The following is an 18045-nucleotide window of genomic DNA, read 5'->3' as shown; positions in this document are numbered from 1 at the left end:
GGATGGTGGCCAGAATCTCATGCCCCTTAGCAAATTCTTACCCTTTGAATTTGTCTCCATGGCCATTAAACATATGAACGACAGTCATCATTTGTCATACATTTATTGACCCCAAGCAACATACAGTAAGAAAAAAACAAACCCAAAACCAAACATGAGCTTTGGGAGAAAACAGATCTGGACCCAGATCTTTGTTCCCCTAATCACGGGTTGTGTGACCTTGAGCATGTTATTTAAATTCTCTAAGCCTGGATTTCGGAATCTGCCAGATGGAGAGAAAACCATGTACTTCACAGAAATGGTGGGAGACCTATGTGAGATATTCAGAGCCAGGCACAGAGAAAGTACTCTTTCAGCATTAGTACCTTTCCTATAAATACATGGTCCCCACGCTCGAGAATTTCCAGTCTAGATGGGAAGGCTGACGTATGAAGAAAACGTTGCAAAATGGGGGATAGATTCTATCATGGAGTCGTGTGTGAGCACGACAGAAGCCACGGAAAGAAGTGCCCGAAGCTGGGGGGTGGGAGCAGATGAGGCTATGCAAGTCCAGAGGACCAAGTACAGTTCAACATCAGTAGTGGGGGTCAGGGAGAGGACACTGCAAGCAGAGAGGACAGAAAATGCAAGATCCTGGGGCGGGGGTGGGGGTGGGGGTGATGATCAGAGAATGGCAAACAATGTGATACAGCTGCTGCAAAGGATGTGTGGAGAAGGAAGGGTAAAGGGAGATGAGGCCCAAGTGGGGGGCAAGGGCTCTGCACAAGGGGTTGGGCGTTCATCACTCAAGTAGAAGGGACACACACTTGAGAAATTTAAGGCTTTAAGCAGTTTTCAAGTAGAACACTCAGAAAGATACAAAAAGCAAACTGTGTCCTGCAGGCTCATAACAGGCTTTCCCAAAGTGGGACATAATGTATCTTATTTGGGAGGGAAAAAAATAGAGTATGCCCAAAAGGTTTGGGGACTGCTGAATTTTTTAAAAAATTAAGCAGGTTTCTTTATTGCAGGACTTTTCAGAGTGAGTCACCCAAGGGGAGATAAAATTTTGCATTTCCCAAACTTACTTGGCCAGGGGAGGCCTCTTTCTCAAGGACTATCTTGTAGGAATGGTGTTCTGTGGTATCGACTTTGGGAACTACCAACCTGGGACATCCCCTGTGTAAAAGGAATGCTTTTGGACCTTTCCAGTTTCTCTCTTTCTGTAATACTATAAAAATTAAATAATGGTGGAGTGAAGTTATTTTTTTCTAAGGCGAAACAGGGGCATGTCCCAAAAAGTTATGTTAGGCCTGGCTTCTTGATCTACCCAATGTCTCCCTTCCTTCAAGGAAGACCAAAGTGTATGAAATCAACCTGCTGACTATTTGCCCTTGTACCTGGGACAGTGCTTACCTTGCCTTCCTGGTCAGGGTCCTTGCTGGGCCCCTGGTAGGGGGCCACGGATTCCCAAGTGACAACCACCGCGCTACTGGGCTGGAAAGACACTTCTGGGAACCCTCTCTGGACACACTCTGCGGCCAGCTGAGTGACGGAGGGGGATAAGTCTTCCCGATAATAAACCTTCCCAAGGCCATCTGTCGTGTCCAAGTCCGCCAGAAAAGGTGCGACGACTCCAAAGGTCGGTGGGAAGAATCCTGGATAGGATTCTTTGGCTGGGGGTTCACTCGTGGCAATAATGCCATTTGTGGTGACCTGCACAAAACAAAGCATAGTTAAGAGGAGAGCAAGGAAAAAAAAAGTCTTCCTCAGGGACTCTGAGCTTCCGTGCACAGAACGCTGTCACAGGTACCCCCAGTCTGTCAAATACAACAGAATTGGAGAAGGACATGATCCTGAATTATAAAATTCAGCACTCCTCTCCTGAGCAGATGGCCTGGTGGAGGGAGCACGGGGCAAGAATTACAGGACCTTACTCTGGCATACACCCATCACTGGACCTTGGACACGTGTCTTGAACTTCGAGTCTTGGGTTTCCCATGTGTGCCTGCTTCGTACTCTGCAAAACGCCACTCAAACCTAAGCCATTATTAAAACCTTCACTAAGTCACCCAACAAACTGCATAATCGTTATATACAGGGCTGGGCTGTGGGTCCCAAAATGGATAGAACACAGTCTCTCCCTTCAAGGAACCCACAATCCAGAAGGATGGGGGGAGGGCTGACACACACAGATGATGATACAATGAGTAATGGGTCAAGAAGTCACTTTGGGGGCACCCGGCAGGCTCAGTCAGTAGAGCATGCGATTCTTGATCACGGGGTCATGAATTCAAGCCCCACTTTGGGCATAGATCTTACTCAAAGTAATAATAAATAAGTGAATAAAATAAATTGAAAGTGCATCTCTTAAAAAAAAAAAGAAGTAAATTTGAATGGGGCATTACAGTATCATTAATAATTGTAAATAGTTTAATGTGTCAGAATAATAGCTAACACTGAATGTTTTCCATGTCCCAGGCATCTTGTCAACATTGAATCCTCAGAAGAACTCAGTAAGACTAGATACTAATATCATCCACATTTTTCTGATGGAGAAAATGAGGTAAGTTAAATTTATCCAAAGTTACCAGTTAAGTGTCAGCACTGGGATTTGAACCCAGGGAGCCGGACTCCAAAGTTGGCCCTCTTAATCACCATGTACAGCCTTCTTGAAATCAGTTCTAAGTGCCTATAAAAAGAGATCGGTATTCTTATCCAGCTAACCCCCACACTGCTTGAGAAAAAGGGAAGGGGACAAAAAGCCCCTTGATTATTTGAGGGTACTGGGTGGTGGGGTACCTGGGTCTCCTGCAAAGCCATGCTAAGAATGAGGCTTTGACCGCCCCCCCCTTCCTTGTTAGTGTACAATCCACTGATGACATAGAACACCATTTCGGTGCCCTTTTTACTTCGAGAATCTGTGAATTTTATTTTTTATTTATTTATTTTTTTAAAGATTTTATTTATTTGACAGAGATAGAGACAGCCAGCGAGAGAGGGAACACAAGCAGGGGGAGTGGGAGAGGAAGAAGCAGGCTCATAGCAGAGGAGCCTGATGTGGGGCTCGATCCCATAATGCCAGGATCACGCCCTGGGCCGAAGGCAGACGCTCAACCGCTGTGCCACCCAGGCGCCCCAGAGAATCTGTGAATTTTAAAAAAAAGATGCCCTAATCAAACGGGAGAGACTTTGCAAACGGCCCCTTAGTCTGTAGTTGTAAGAGGCGGTGGATCAGAAGAACATGAATGCAAAAAAGGGGCTCTTTCCTGTTCAGGAGTTGATTGGAAAGCCTGTGGGTTTTCCAAGTCACTTATTTCCCTCCCTCCTCCCACACAGCCTTCTCCCCCACTCCCTTCAGACCTCATTACTAGAGGAGGGGGTGGGGTGGACACAAAGAAGAGGAAAGGTTCAAAGGGGTGGAGTGGATCTGGGCCCGGGGAAGGGAAAGGAACAAGGCACGAGAATTCTGGCAGTTATGTGTGGACTTAGCAAAACCCTCCCTTCTGACCAGTCTTCTGGGCTGTTAACTGTTTAGGGGCATAATTTCCAGCACCACCTGGCCCCAGCAGTGATTTTCTGGAGCGTGCTGGCAGGCTGAGAAGGCAGTCAGGGAAGGAGCTCGGCCAGCTAGTTTCTCACCCTCTCGTCCCGCCAGCCCATCCACACATCTCCCTGCACGGACATCCCAGTGGGGCTGACGTGTGGGGGCGTGGGAAACAGTTCATTTTCCCAAGCCACCAGAAGCTGGCAGTTACCAGCCGCTAGTGGGAAGCTATCACACGGAGACCACATACGGAAAACTTAGTTTTAAAAAGCCGTTTTCCAGTGAAATTTTAGTCAGCCCAACAATTCTGAAAACACTCCTGGTGTCTTTTAGTATTTAGAATCTGGGCACAGGATTGTGTGTCCTATCACAAGGAATGCTTTGGGAATCTAGTTTTTAGACAAGTATTGAGAAGCACAGCAAATGCCTTGGACACAGACCACATAACCCTCATTAGTATCAGTACTGGAAAATTATTTTTCAGGCCCTTTTATGGCACATGCAACTCAACTGTTGGTGATAATGAAAGATGACATCAGAGATAAATGTCATAGAACATCCAGAAGTTTCATTTGACTCTTAGCTTTAAACTTCTCCCGAGTCAGTGTTTGCTTGTTTGAGATATACCAATGTATGGCTGACTTGAACAATATTCTCTGACATTTGGGTGCCAGTCCCACTGTACAAATCTGACGCTTTCATCATCTTGTTCCTTTTCTCCATCTTCTTAAAGTTGAGCAAGTCGATGGAAGCACAGGGAGCAAGAAGGGAAAGGCCTATAAAGTACTTAGGAGGCCAGAAGGGCGGACTTGGGTACTACAATCTGCAAGGGGACCAGAGTGGGGACCACTGAGAGATTCATGCCATTCTCCCAGTTGCTTGAGACAGGAAACTGGGGAGTTGGCCTTGATTCCTTCCCCTTTCTCATCCCACGTCCCGTGTGTCCCACCTCTGAGGTCCCTGACACTCTCTCCATCCCCACGACCGGCAGCACCTTCTCCCCACCACTTCATGCATTCACATGACTGGCTCACTCTCACCCTCTGGGCTCAGTGAAGTACGGCCTCTAAGAGAGCCTTCTCCTTCTATCCAGTGTAGGCCCCTCCTGCTCACCCCTCCTTCTCCCTTCCCTCACTCCCTGACCCCCCCATTTCTGTCCCTGCTTCCTGTTTGTTTCCTTCCAAGTGCGGACCACCATGTGGAATGACCTTATTTGCTCATCTGCTGGCTCTCACTACTTTCCCCACAAGGTGGTATGTCCCTTCAAAAGCTGGGACCGTGTCCACTTTGGTCACTGCTGTAGCTCAAAGCTTATACACTGCCTGGCGTGTGTTAGTCCCCTCCCTTCCTGACTTCCTCCAGAAAAAAGAGTGGGGCGGTTCAGACAGAATAAGGCCTGAATACCAGGGCTGTTCTAGAAATAGTGCCTGAAGGTGTGTGAGTTCCACTCGTGAGCCTCATGAAGGATCAGAGCATTATGGGTTGCGGTGGTCCTTCCCACTGGAGCGCCACACCAATTACTAAAACAAAAAGTCAGCGTAAATATGAACTGATGACCTGAATCCAAGAAAGTCTCCAGATCTAACCACCAGTTTACAGGAAATACAGGGGACAGAAGAACATGTTCAGTGATACTATAGAGACACGATCAGCCAAATCCAGAACATGGGACACTGTGAAGGACAAATACCCAGTTTCTTTAACAAATATATTTCAAGAAAAAAGGTGGTTAGGGGGATCTATAGATTTAAGAAGTCCTAAGAAACCTATCTGCCAGATCTGGGTCCAGGGTCAGATTGGGTCCAACTTAAGCTGGACTGGGTATAGCATGAGGCCCTGGGTGAATACAATTTTGTTTTAAGGCTGAACAAACAGGTTAATCCTACCAAAGATAATCTTGAAATACAGTGGCCACAGTGGAGAACTTTTAACCTAGATAAGCTTATCCATTTATGAGGAATCCTAGAAAAAAAGGAGTCTCAGCCAACCACTCACCATAAAAAGTAGAGGGAAAGTTATTTTTCCTGCTCTACCACTTCTGGTGACCAGGATATGACCTGCCAGACACCCTACTCACTCCAGAGCATGCAGATGGAATCCTGGGAAAACTGGCAGAAGCCAGCAAAGGGTGAGACTTCTTGCCAAAGTCAGCTCTCCCAGATCTCTATCTGCAGAGCCTGGTTGAGAGAGGAAGGTCAAATTTCATGTTGTCCTTTCCTTTCCAAATTCAGATTGGCAGGCAAAAACATTTGTAACAATTAGGTCTTTGAATTGTGACTTGCGAATTTACTTTTGGGCACCCATTGACTGTTGATCTTTTCTCTTTAGGGGGTAGCTACTGCCTTCTTATTTATCTGGTTTTGTGTCAGGTTGTGGCGCCCCCAAAATTTGGTCAGACAGAGATGTGTGTTGCCCTCCATTTGTGGCTAGGGTCCTATCAACTATTGCCGGCTCTCAGGAGAATTGTCGAAGTCTTTGTTTCTTTTGGTTATCTTTGGGAGAGCCTAAAGGAGTTATCTTGGGCAGGTAGTATTCTTTGCACCCTCCTTGGGGGATGCCTCTTGCGTCCAAGGGATTATTTAATACTGCTGGGAATATAAATTGTTTCTGCCGGCTGAAACCTGACGAGATACTTGAAAGGACTTTTTAAAGTTGCTCTACGGTCAAAAGTTGGCCAAATTAGAGCTGACATTCAGAGATGATAAGGAATACGTTTTTAGGCCTTCTCACCTAAGCTAAAATGAAACTACGTACCCAGAGGAAAAGAAAAACATTCTGAAGTCTTTTGTGGAAGGATTTACTAAAATACACAAAGACACAGCACCTCTAAATCCATAACAGAAGAATCTTTTCATTTTCATCTTGGAAGAAGACCTTCCCACAATATAAAGAAGCAAACTGAATATAATGTATTTAGATGGGAGATTCAGCCCCTTGATATCACTAAAGCTACATCCCAATGGTTTATGGAATTAAGAGCAACTGTCGTTATGTTACAAATCTTTGTAAAGCCAGAAATACAGCTCTAGAAACAATCCAAAGTCTACCTATCATTACCATCCCCCAAAACTCCCTATTCATCTCAGAATGCCTGCACATAATGTAAAAGATCAGAACTTTGGAAACAGAACTGTCTTGCTTTGAAGAAAAGCAAGGAGGAAAAATTTAAATAGCAAAGTCCCTAGACTTCTGATAATAGACAAACACACCCTAAAACTCCTAGAAGAAAACTTGCATTCCTTCTCTGTCCCTAGAAGATGTAACTTTTACCCTGTCTTTGAAATATAAACACCCCAGGTGGTAAATAAAACACAGCCCACATTCACCTGAGACTGAAGGAAAAAAGGCAGGGGAAGAGGAAGCTTTTTCAACATATAAACAGTTAAAAAAGCTCACTCGCCCCAAAACTGGTCCACAGCCTCCATAAAATTACTTGTCAAAGACAAATACACATTTTAAGTCTCTTCCACAAATATTACTAAAAAGCTTTAGCCACCTGCCATCTGACCAGGTAAATTTTCCATCTGCCAGAAACAAAATTTGGATCCAACCGTTCTTTCATAAACTAGTGAGTTTTGCATTATCATACCTGTCTCACAGCTAAAATAAAAGCTAGGAGATCTCTGTTTGCATTTGTCTGTATGTTTATGTATGTATATTATAAATGCGTAATTAATTTTTCTTCTATCTCCAGACAATAATGCAAAAATTAATTTGTAAAGAGCTCTATTTAATTGGCTTAAAGACAAACACGAATTATATCAATCAAGTGTACTCTCAGAAACACAGAAACTAACCCAAATGTTTTTCAAGTTCATGATCTAGAATAATCTTTGATAAATAAAAGCTAGTTTAAGTTTGTTGGTTTAATTAAAACAAGCTTGTCTTTGGAGTTATCACTATTAAATATAATACTTTTATTCCACATAGGTTTACTAAAAGTCAAATAAGCTCCTGATATCTCTGTTACAGAGTGTGTCAGTAAAAAAGATACCATAAGATATCCCTAAAGCTGTTTAAGGTCTCATGAAGTTTTCATGACTAATCTAAATATAATTGTTCAGAAAGAGAGAGTTAAATAGATGCAAGTAAGATAAAAATTTATAAGTGAACTTTTCAAAAATAATGCTGCTTGATGGTATGTCTACTTAAAAATAGTTTCCAGGGGCACCTGGGTGGCTCAGTAGGTTAAACATCTGACTCTGGATTTCCGCTCAGGTCATGATCTCAGGAGCGTGTAATAGTGCCCTGGGGAGATTAGGTAAAAGATGGCTGGAGGAGAAGAAAACCTTAGTTTCCTCTGGTCCCAGGAATTCAGCTAGATAGGTATCAAACCATTCTGAACACCTGCAAACTTAACCAGAGACGTAAGAAAAGAATAGCTGCAACTCTACAAACAGAAAAGCAGCTGCTTTCTGCAAGAATGACAAGAGAACAAGAGGCAGTACTGAATGCCAGAGACCTAATCAGTACAGACATAAGTAAGATGTCAGAACTGGAGTTCAGAATAACGATTATAAAGATACTAGCTGGGCTTGAAAAAAGCATAGAGGACACTAGAGAATCCCTTTCTGGAGAAATAAAATAACTAAAATCTAATCAAGTCGAAATAAAAAAGGCTACTAATGAGATAAAATAAAAAATGGAGGCTCTAATTGCTAGGATAAATGAGGCAGAAGAGAGAATTAGTGATATAGAAGACAAAATGATGAAGAATAAAGAGGCTGAGAAAAAGAAAGATAAACAACTACTGGATCACAAGGGGAGAATTCAAGAGATATGTGATACCATAAAGTGAAACAATATTAGAATAATTGGGATCCCAGAAGAAGAAGAAAGAGAAAGAGGGGCAGAAGGTATACTGGAGCAAATTGTAGTGGAGAACTTCCCTAATCTGGGAAAGGAAACAGGCATTCAAGTCCAGGAGGCACAGGGAACCCTCCCTTAAAATCAATAAGAATAGATCAAGATCCCGATATATAATAGTGATACTTGTAAACCTCAGAGACAAAGAGAAAATCCTGAAAGCAGCTCGGAACAAGAGGTCTGTAACCTACAAGGGTAGAAATATTAGATTGGCAGCAGACCTATTCACAGAGACCTAGCAGGCCAGAAAGGACTGGCATGATATATTCAGAAATGAGATAAATGAGAAAAATAAGCAGCCAAGAATACTTTACCCAGCTAGGATGTCATTCCAAATAGGAGAGATAAAAAGCTTCCAGGACGAACAGAAGCTAAAAGAATTTGTGATTACTAAACCAGCCCTGCAAGAAATACTAAAAGGGATCCTTCAAGCGAAAAGAGAACCCAAAACTAACATAGACCAGAAAGGAACTGAGACAACATACAGAAACAGTGCCTTTACAGGTAATACATGGCACTAAATTCATATCTTTCAATAGTTACTCTGAATGTAAATGAGCTAAATGCCCCCAGTCAAAAGACACAGATCAGACTGGATAAAAAAACAAAAGCCATTGATATGCTATCTGAAGAGACTCATTTTATACCCAAAGAAAACTCCAGATTGAAAGTGATAGGGTGGAAAACCATTTATCAGGCTAAGGGACATCAAAAGAAAGCAGGGCTTGCAAGCCTAATCAGACAAGTTAGATTTTAAGCCAAAGACTGTAATAAGAGATGAGGAAGGACACTATATAATAATTAAAGTGTATATCCAAAAAGAAGATCTAACAATTGTAAATATTTATGCACCTATCATGGGAGCAGCCAATTATATACACCAATTAATAACAAAATTAAAGAAACACATCAGTAATAATACAAAAATAGTAGAGGACTTCAACACCATCTCACTACAATGGACAGATCATGTAAGCAGAAGATCAACAAGGAAACAAGGGCTTTGAATGACACACTGAACTGGATAGACTTCACAGATATATTCAGAGTTTCCATCCTAAAGCAATAGAATACACATTCTTCCTGAGTGCACATGGAACATTCTCCAGAATAGACCACACGCTGGGTCACAAATCAGGTCTCAACTAGTACCAAAAGATTGGGATCATTCCCTGCATATTTTCAGACCACAATGCTTTGAAACTTGAACTCAATAACAAGAGGAAATTTGGAAAGAGCTCAAATACGTGGAGGCTAAACAGCATCCTACTAAAGAATGAACGGATCAACCAGGAAACTAAGAATAATTTTTAAAAATCATGGAAACAAATAAAAATGGAAACACAACTGTTCAAAACCTTTGGGATGCAGCAAAGGCAGACCTAAAAGGGAAGTATATAGCACTATAAGCCTATCTCAAGAGACAAGAAAGTTCTAAAATACAAAACCTAACCTTACACCTAAAGGAGCTGGAGAAAGAACAGCAAATAAAGCCTAAACCCAGCAAGAGAAGAGAATTCATAAAGATTACAACAGAAATCAATGAACTAGAAACCAAAAGAACAGTAGAGGAGATCAACGAAACTAGGAGGCTGTACTTTGAAAGAATTAATAAGATCGATAAAACCCTAGCCAGACTTATCAAAAAGAAAAGAGAAAGGACCCAAATAAATAAAATCATGAATGAAAGAGCAGAGATCACAAACAACACTGAAGAAATACCAACAATTATAAGAACATATTATGAGCAACTATATGCCAACAAATTAGGCAATCTGGAAGAAATGGATGCATTCCTAGAGACGTATCAACTGAAACAGGAAGAAACAGAAAACCTGAATAGACCCATCACCAGTTAGGAAATCGAAGCAGTAAAATCTTCCAAAAAACCAGTTAGGAAATCGAAGCAGCAAAATCTTCCAAAAAACAAGAATCCAGGGCTGGTTGTCTTCCCAGGGGAATTCTACCAAACATTTAAAGAAGAATGAATACCTATTCTTCTGAAGCTGTTTCAAAAAATAGAAATGGAAGGAAAACTTTCAAACTCTTGCTATGAGGCCCACATTACCTTGAATCCAAAACCAGACAAAGACCTCACCAAAAAGGAGAATTACAGACCAATATCTCTGATGAACATGGATGCCAAAATTCTCACCAAGATACTAGCCAATACAATGCAACAGTACATTAAAAGGATTATTCACCATGACCAACTGGGATTTATTCCTGGGCTGCCAGGGTGGTTCAACATCCTGCAGATCAATCAATGTGATATACTTTATAAATAAAAGAAAGGACAAGAAACATATGATCTTCTTAATAGATGCAGAAAAAGCATTTGACAAAGTACAATATCCTTTCTTGATTAAAACTTTTCACAATGTAGGGATAGAGGGAACATACCTCAATATCATAAAAGCCATCTATGAAAAGCCCACAGCAAATATCATTCTCAATGGCAAAAAACTGAGAGTTTTCCCCCTAAGGTCAGGAACATGACAGGGATGTCCACTATCACCACTGTTGTTCAATATAGTACTAGAAGTCTTGGGGCGCCTGGGTGGTGCAGTCGTTAAGCGTCTGCCTTCAGCTCAGGGCACGATCCCAGCATTCTGGGATCGAGCCCCACATCAGGCTCTTCTGCTAGGAGTCTGCTTCTTTCTCTCCCACTTCCCCTGCTTGTGTTCCCTTTCTAACTGGCTGTCTCTGTCAAATAAATAAAAATAAAATCTTTAAAAAAAAAAAAGTACTAGGAGTCTTAGCCTCAGCAATCAAGCAACAAAAATAAATCAAAAATATCTGAATCAGCAAAGAAGAAGTCAAACTCTCACTCTTCGCAGATGACACGATACTCTATGTGGAGAAACCAAAAGATTCCACCCCAAAATTCCTAGAACCCATACAGGAATTCAGCAATGTGGCAGGATATAAAATCAATGCACAGAAATCAGTTGCATTTCTATACACTAACAATGAGACAGAAGAAAGAGAAATTAAGGGGTTGAGCCCATTTACAGTTGCACCCAAAACCATAAGATACCTAGGAATAAACCTAACCAAAGAGGCAAAGGATCTATACTGAGAAAACTGTAGAACACTCATGAAAGAAATTGTGGAAGACACAAAGAAATGGAAAAATGTTCCATGTTCATGGATTGAAAGAACAAATATTGTGAAAATATCTATGCTACCTAGAACCATCTATACATTCAATGCAATCCCTATGAAAATACCATCAACGTTTTTCACAGAGCTGGAACAAATAATCCTAAAATTTGTATGGCACCAGAAAAGACCCCGAGTAGCCAAAGGAATATAGAAAAAGAAAACCAAACCTGGTGGCATCACAGTCCCAGACATCAAGCTCTGTTACAAAGCTGTAATCATCAAGACAATATGGTATTGGCACAAAATCAGACACATAGATGAAGGGAAGAGAATACAGCACCCAGAAATGGACCCCCAACTCTTATGGCCAACTAATCTTCGACAAAGCAGGAAAGAAGATCCAATGGAAAAAAAACAGTCTCTTCAACAAATGTTGCGGGGAAAATTGGACAGTCACATTCAGAAGAATGCAACCAGACCGTTTCCTTACACCATACACAAAAACAGACTCAAAATGGATGCAAGACCTAAATGTGAGACAGGAGTCCATCAAAGTCCTAGAGGAGAACACAGGCAGCAACCTCTGTGACCTTGGTCACAGAAACTTCTTGCTAGACATCTCCAAAAGCAAGGGAAACAAAGGCAAAAATGAACTATTGGGATTTCATCAAGATAAAAAGCTTTTGCACAACGAAGGAAACAGTCAACAAAACCAAAAAAACCAGCCAACAGAAAGGGAGAAGATATTTGCAAATGACATATCAGATAAAGGGCTAGTATCCAAAATCTATAAAGAACTTATCAAACTCAACACCCAAAGATCAACTAATCCAATCAAGAAATGAGCAAAAGGCATGGACAGACATTTCTCCAAAGAAGACATCCAAATGGCCAACAGACACATGAAAAAATGCTCAACATTACTTGGCATCAGGGAAATACAAATCCAAACCACAATGAGATACCACCTCACACCAGTCAGAATGGCTAAAATTAACAAGTTAGGAAACAATAAACGTTGGGGGGGTATGGGGAGAGAGGGGATCCCTCTTATACTGTTGGTAGGGATGCAAGCGGGTGCAGCCACTTTGGAAAACAGTACGGAGGTTCCTCAAAAAGTTGAAAATAGAGCTACCCTATGACCCAGCAATTGCACCACTAGGGATTTACCCCCAAAATACAAAAGTAGTGATCCGAAGGGGCACCTGCACCCTAATGTTTATAGCAGCAATGTCCACAGTAGCCAAACTATGGAAAGAGCCCAGATGTCCATTGACAGATGAATGGATAAAGAAGATGTGATATATATATATACAATGGAATACTACTCGGCCATCAAAAAAATTGAAATCTTGCCATTTGCAATGGCATGGATGGAACTGTAGGATATGATGCTAAGTGAAATAAGTCAGAGAAAGACAATTATCACATGATCTCACTCATATGTGAAATTTAAGAAACAAAACAGAGGATCACAGGGGAAGAGAGGGAAAAATAAAACAGTACAAAATCAGGGAGACAAACCATAAGAGACTCTTAATCATAGGAAATAAACTGAGGGTTGCTGGAGGGGAGAAGGGTGGGAAGATGGGGTAACTGGGTGATGGACATTAAAGAGGGCACATGATGTAATGATCAGTGGGTATTATATAAGACTGATGAGTCACTAAACTCTACCCCTGAAACAATACATTACTAATTGAATTCAAATAAATAAATAAAATGCCAAAAAACTTTTTAAAAAAGAGAAAAATTAGGCCCTGCGTGGAGCTCTGCACTGAATGTGGACCCTGCTTGAGATTCTCTCCCTCTCTCTGCACCCCCCGCCCCGCCAATCCCCCTGGCACAGGTGCGCACACCCTATCTCTCTAATTAAAAGAAAGTTTTTAAATTCTTTTTGATAACTGGAAACCTTAAAGTTATACTGAGAAAAGTTAAATAACGGATATTCGTTGACTAGCTAGATCACTTCCAAATAAAAGAAAACACTGAAATATTAATTACTGAACCTGTGGCTTTCTTTTACAGAGGAACTCAAGATATTTGGGTCTCTCAGTAAATATGTTCTGTGCCACACTGGAAAATTTATGGGGCGCCTGGGTGCCTCAGTTGGTTAAGCATCTGCCTTTGGCTCAGGTCATAATCCTGGGATCCTGGGATTGAGCCCTGTATTGGGCTTCCTGTTCAGTGGGGAGCCTGCTTCTCTTCTCCCCTGCTTGTGCTCACCTTCTCATGCTGTCTCTCTCTCACAAACAAACAAACAAACAAATAAATAAAGGAACATTTACTATTAGGAAGAATATACTTCTGGGAATTATAAAATGTATTTATAAATTTGTCTGTCCACAGTTGCTTACTTCTTAGTTTTCAATAGGAATTAGGTATTCTAATAATTAAGAATTCTGATTAATACGTGTAATTAAGACTACTAGAAATAATAAGGGTTTTTAAAATATGCCACAATATCAATGTAGTGTACTTATGGAGAACAAAAACTGAGGCTTAATTTTCTTTTACCTGCTAGAAAGACAAAGTTTTCTTGGACTATTGTTCTGCTTTTGATAAGAGATTATGAAAGGTTTTTCTCTACCTTTTAAGTAATCTATCTGGAAAGCAAAGATTTTTGTCTTGCCAGAATAACTCACAGTGCTTCATGTTGTCCTCAGGACTTCGATTACTTAAGAAAACCCAGTTTTCTCAATAGTAAGAAAGTGAAGTTTTGTTCACAACTATGTAACCTTCCGTACTTGCCCTTAACATTGTCTATTGTTAGTTTGACTAAATAGATAATTAAGTATTAAATCATAATGATCTGTGATCCTATTTAATCAAATGTTCAAGCCTTTCGACATCTCCTAAAAATCAAATTCTAAACGGAGTTTTCTTGATCCCAAAGTAATTTTAAGATTTCCCAGAGAGTCTCCATTAAACTCAAAGGATTTGTCTCTCACCTTATAAAAGAAAGATTTTAAATTACACGGGGTTCATTGTCAAATAAGTGATGTTAAACCTTCTTAGGTTATATTGTATGGATGCATGTTATTAATATAAGTGCTCTAGAAATTGTATGAAATTCCTAAAAATCTGACATGTCCTGGTATAATGTTATCAGTCACAATTCCATTTGTTACCTTAAAATGTTGTATGTCATAGAAATAATCAAATCTTCTTGTCAGTTTCATTATAATAAACTCTCATCAGATCGTTAATCATGGTCCTTTTATGTGTTTTGTCACGTACAGACTGTTATTTTAATCTGACGCTTTTGCAAAAGTACTCACCTTCAGAAAGAGTCACAGAAAGGACTCTGACAAGTACTCTAGAATTCTCTGATAACTTTTTAACTTTATTTCTGCTTATCTTTCTGATAACTTTAAAATTATGCAATCAAACTGGCTACAAATATCCAGAACTAATTAGAGAATCTGGATTAAATCAGAACAAGAATTCATAACATGGGATTGAATGAAATGATGAGGATTATTTGTTTTCGTTTTTGATTTTTACAAATTTTTCTTTGAGACATTGCTGGTTCCTTAATGTTTTGTTTTTTTTCCAGCTTTAAGAAAAGCATTTTTGCTTTCTCATTTTGTAAAGTCTACCTTTGTAAACATAATTTAAACATGCCTTATTCTCCCTACCTGATCCCTCCAGAATGTAGAAACTTACTGAGTATTATTATTTCCATACTATATAGTTACTTGCATGAGTTCAATAAGAATCTGTTCTCTTTTTTTTTTTTTTTTTAAAGATTTTATTTATTTATTTGACAGAGACAGAGACAGCCAGCGAGAGAGGGAACACAAGCAGGGGGAGTGGGAGAGGAAGAAGCAGGCTCATAGTGGAGGAGCCTGATGTGGGGCTCGATCCCATAACACCGGGATCACGCCCTGAGCCAAAGGCAGACGCATAACCGCTGTGCCACCCAGGCGCCCCAGAATCTGTTCTCTTTGGACATAATTGGAAGTATTGGTTATATTACGAAGGCTTTGACTGGAATGTCAGATTTGAGAACGTGCACAGGGGCGCCTGGCTGGCTCAGTCCATAGAGTGTGTGACTCTTGATCTCAGGATTGTGAGTTCAAGCCCCATATTGGGCACGGAGCCTACTTTAAAAAATAAAATGCTTAAGAAAATGTGCACAGAATCAGATAGGACCAGACAGCTTTCAGACACTAAAGTTGACTTTACAGAGCCAATAAGATCCCCTTGGAGAAACCAGCCTGGTACTGTGCTTCTAGGGTTCCTGGCACTCCAACCAGGTTATTAAGGTGGTCACTTCCTGGCAGCCCCAGGAACCTCAGGATGTCCTGGGGACCTCATGAAGACAGAAATTCACCCAAATCTATAGGTATTTCAGGCGAAGTCTGATGGTTTGACCTTAGCTTGGCTTCCTAGTCTGGAGAGGCTTTTAAAAGTCCAACCTAAGATTCCTTATGACAAGTTCCAGCAGGGGTGGCTGGGTGGCTCAGTCAGTTAAGTGTCTGACTCTTGGTTTAGGCTCAGGTCATGATTTCAGGGTCGTGAGATGGAGTCCCATGTTGGGCTCTGTGCTCAGTGTAGAGTCTGCTTGAGATACTCTCCCTCTCCCTCTGCCCCTCCCCCCACTCATGCATGCGTGCTTTCTCTCTCAAATAAATAAATAAATCTTAAAACAGTAAGAACAACAAAAAGTTCCAGCAAAGCAGATTTTAAAAGAACCTATACAGTCAATCATTATTCTTGCTGCACTTAATGCAAATAATCTAGTCAAATTTAATTTCTCAGCTTATTTTGCAAACAGATAAGTTTGCATGATTATCTTTGATAGAAATAAGCGTGATTGTTTCAGTAGAAACTGGTAACACAACCTTGTGGATGTCAAATTCTGCTCCTGTTCATTGTGTCTGAGGTTTTGTTATATCCCTGTAAACTGGACTGGATCCTCAATTTTTTGTGTTGCCTCAAATGTCTGGCTACACTCCAGACTAACATTTCCAATTTTCTCTCCCCCTTCTGATTTGGACTCACTAAGAACAAAGACTGCCTTTGAACCTCCTTGTAAGGGGCTATACCAGGTCCTCTTTACTGCCCAGAGAGCAGTTAAACTTCAGGGACTTGAACCATGGGACCATATCTCCCAATTAAAAAGGGTTTCTCCAGACCCTTGAAACTGCACACCAGCTGGAGATATAAAATTAATATCAACTAGGGAGGCTCCTCCCCAGAAGCGGACGTCATCTTGAGGTGGACAGCCCTCCCAAGGCCATGGATCAAGAACTTCACCTCCTGGGGCGCCTCAGTGGCTTAGTTGGTTAAGTGTCTGACTCCTGATATCAGTTCAGGTCTCAATCTCAGGGTCATGAATTCAAGCCCCATAATGCGCTCCACGCTGGGTGTGGAGCCTACTTAAAAAAAAAAAAAACAAAACAACAACAGATCTTTACTTCCATATGAAGTTTTTATTCCTTTTCCCTTTTCACTACTTGTGTTTTCTCTCTGAATGCATGGAAAGACAATGCTTCCAAAGTGTGGTGCCTATATCAGAATCTACCATTAAAGTAGTACCTACCCAACAAAAAATCCTTAGACTCCCTCCCCAAAATTGTTCTTGATAATAGGGTAGCCCTTGATTTCCTTTTAGCTGAGCAAGGAGGTGTGTGTGCTATGGCCAACATCACTTGCAGCACTTGGCTTAAGGAAGTGGCCCCTTCAGTGGGGTCTTTCTCTGAATTATTTGATTCTGATTGGTTTGGTTCTTGGATGCCATGCTCCAAAATGTATTCTAGACATTGGGAATTATCCTGCTTGTAATAATCATGGCAGTCTCCCTGAAACACTGGATTCTCTATAAAGCTTTAAATGCATGTTTGCAGCCACTAACCACCAAGCAAATGATCTTAAGACTAACTCATCAGAAAAGAAACAAAGGGAATAGCTGATTTAAAGAATGTAAACCTAAGGTCATGACCTGCAAATACTCCAGAAAGATTCAGCAAAGAGATGTAATGACCTGTGAATACCACACAGAGGATGAGAAAAAGAAAAATGCAAGAACTCCAGAACTGGGAGAAGCACTAATGCCATAAATTTTATCACATCTCTCAGCCTGAGAGCCTGATCAAAAGGGGAGAATTGTTAAAAACAAAACAGAACCCCACAAGATAACATGTCCAAATGGAGTTGCTTATGCTAAGCTCCACATCAGCAAACCAAGACTTAGATTTTTTTTTTTTTAGTTTCAGAGGTAGAGTTCAGTGTTTCATCAGTCTTATATGATACCCAGTGCTCATTACATCATGTGCCCTCCTTAATGTACATCACCCAGTTACCCCGTCGCCCCACCCCCCTCCCCTCTAGCAGCCCTCAGTTTGTTTCCGATAGTTAAGAGTCTCTTATGAACCAAGATTTAACTTAATTACAGTTTTGGCTCTCCCAAAAATGGAATCTGAAACCAATCAGGAATCGCCTGACTAGCACTAGTTAGAAAATCTCCCGGACAGACCCTTCCCATCCTCTAAAGGAAAGGGACCTTGCAGTAACCAATCCCATTTTTCACCTAGTAT

The 18045-nt window shown here is 41.0% G+C and overlaps 1 protein-coding gene across 1 annotated transcript in view; it reads right to left on the bottom strand.

The window, feature by feature from the left end:
• The window catches only part of NID1 (nidogen 1), an 84968-nt gene that overhangs the window by 53130 nt on the left and 13793 nt on the right, over positions 1-18045 (bottom strand). Inside the window, exon 2 of the mRNA XM_002928264.4 lies at positions 1396-1695. Coding sequence (XP_002928310.2) covers positions 1396-1695 — 300 coding nt within the window. The remainder of the gene's footprint in view (positions 1-1395; positions 1696-18045) is intronic.

This window comes from Ailuropoda melanoleuca, chromosome 6, assembly GCF_002007445.2.
Source record: "Ailuropoda melanoleuca isolate Jingjing chromosome 6, ASM200744v2, whole genome shotgun sequence".
NCBI classification, from domain to species: Eukaryota; Metazoa; Chordata; class Mammalia; order Carnivora; family Ursidae; genus Ailuropoda; species Ailuropoda melanoleuca.
The sequence above is the reverse complement of the archived record's forward strand: the minus strand, read 5'-3'. Positions and strand labels throughout refer to the sequence as shown.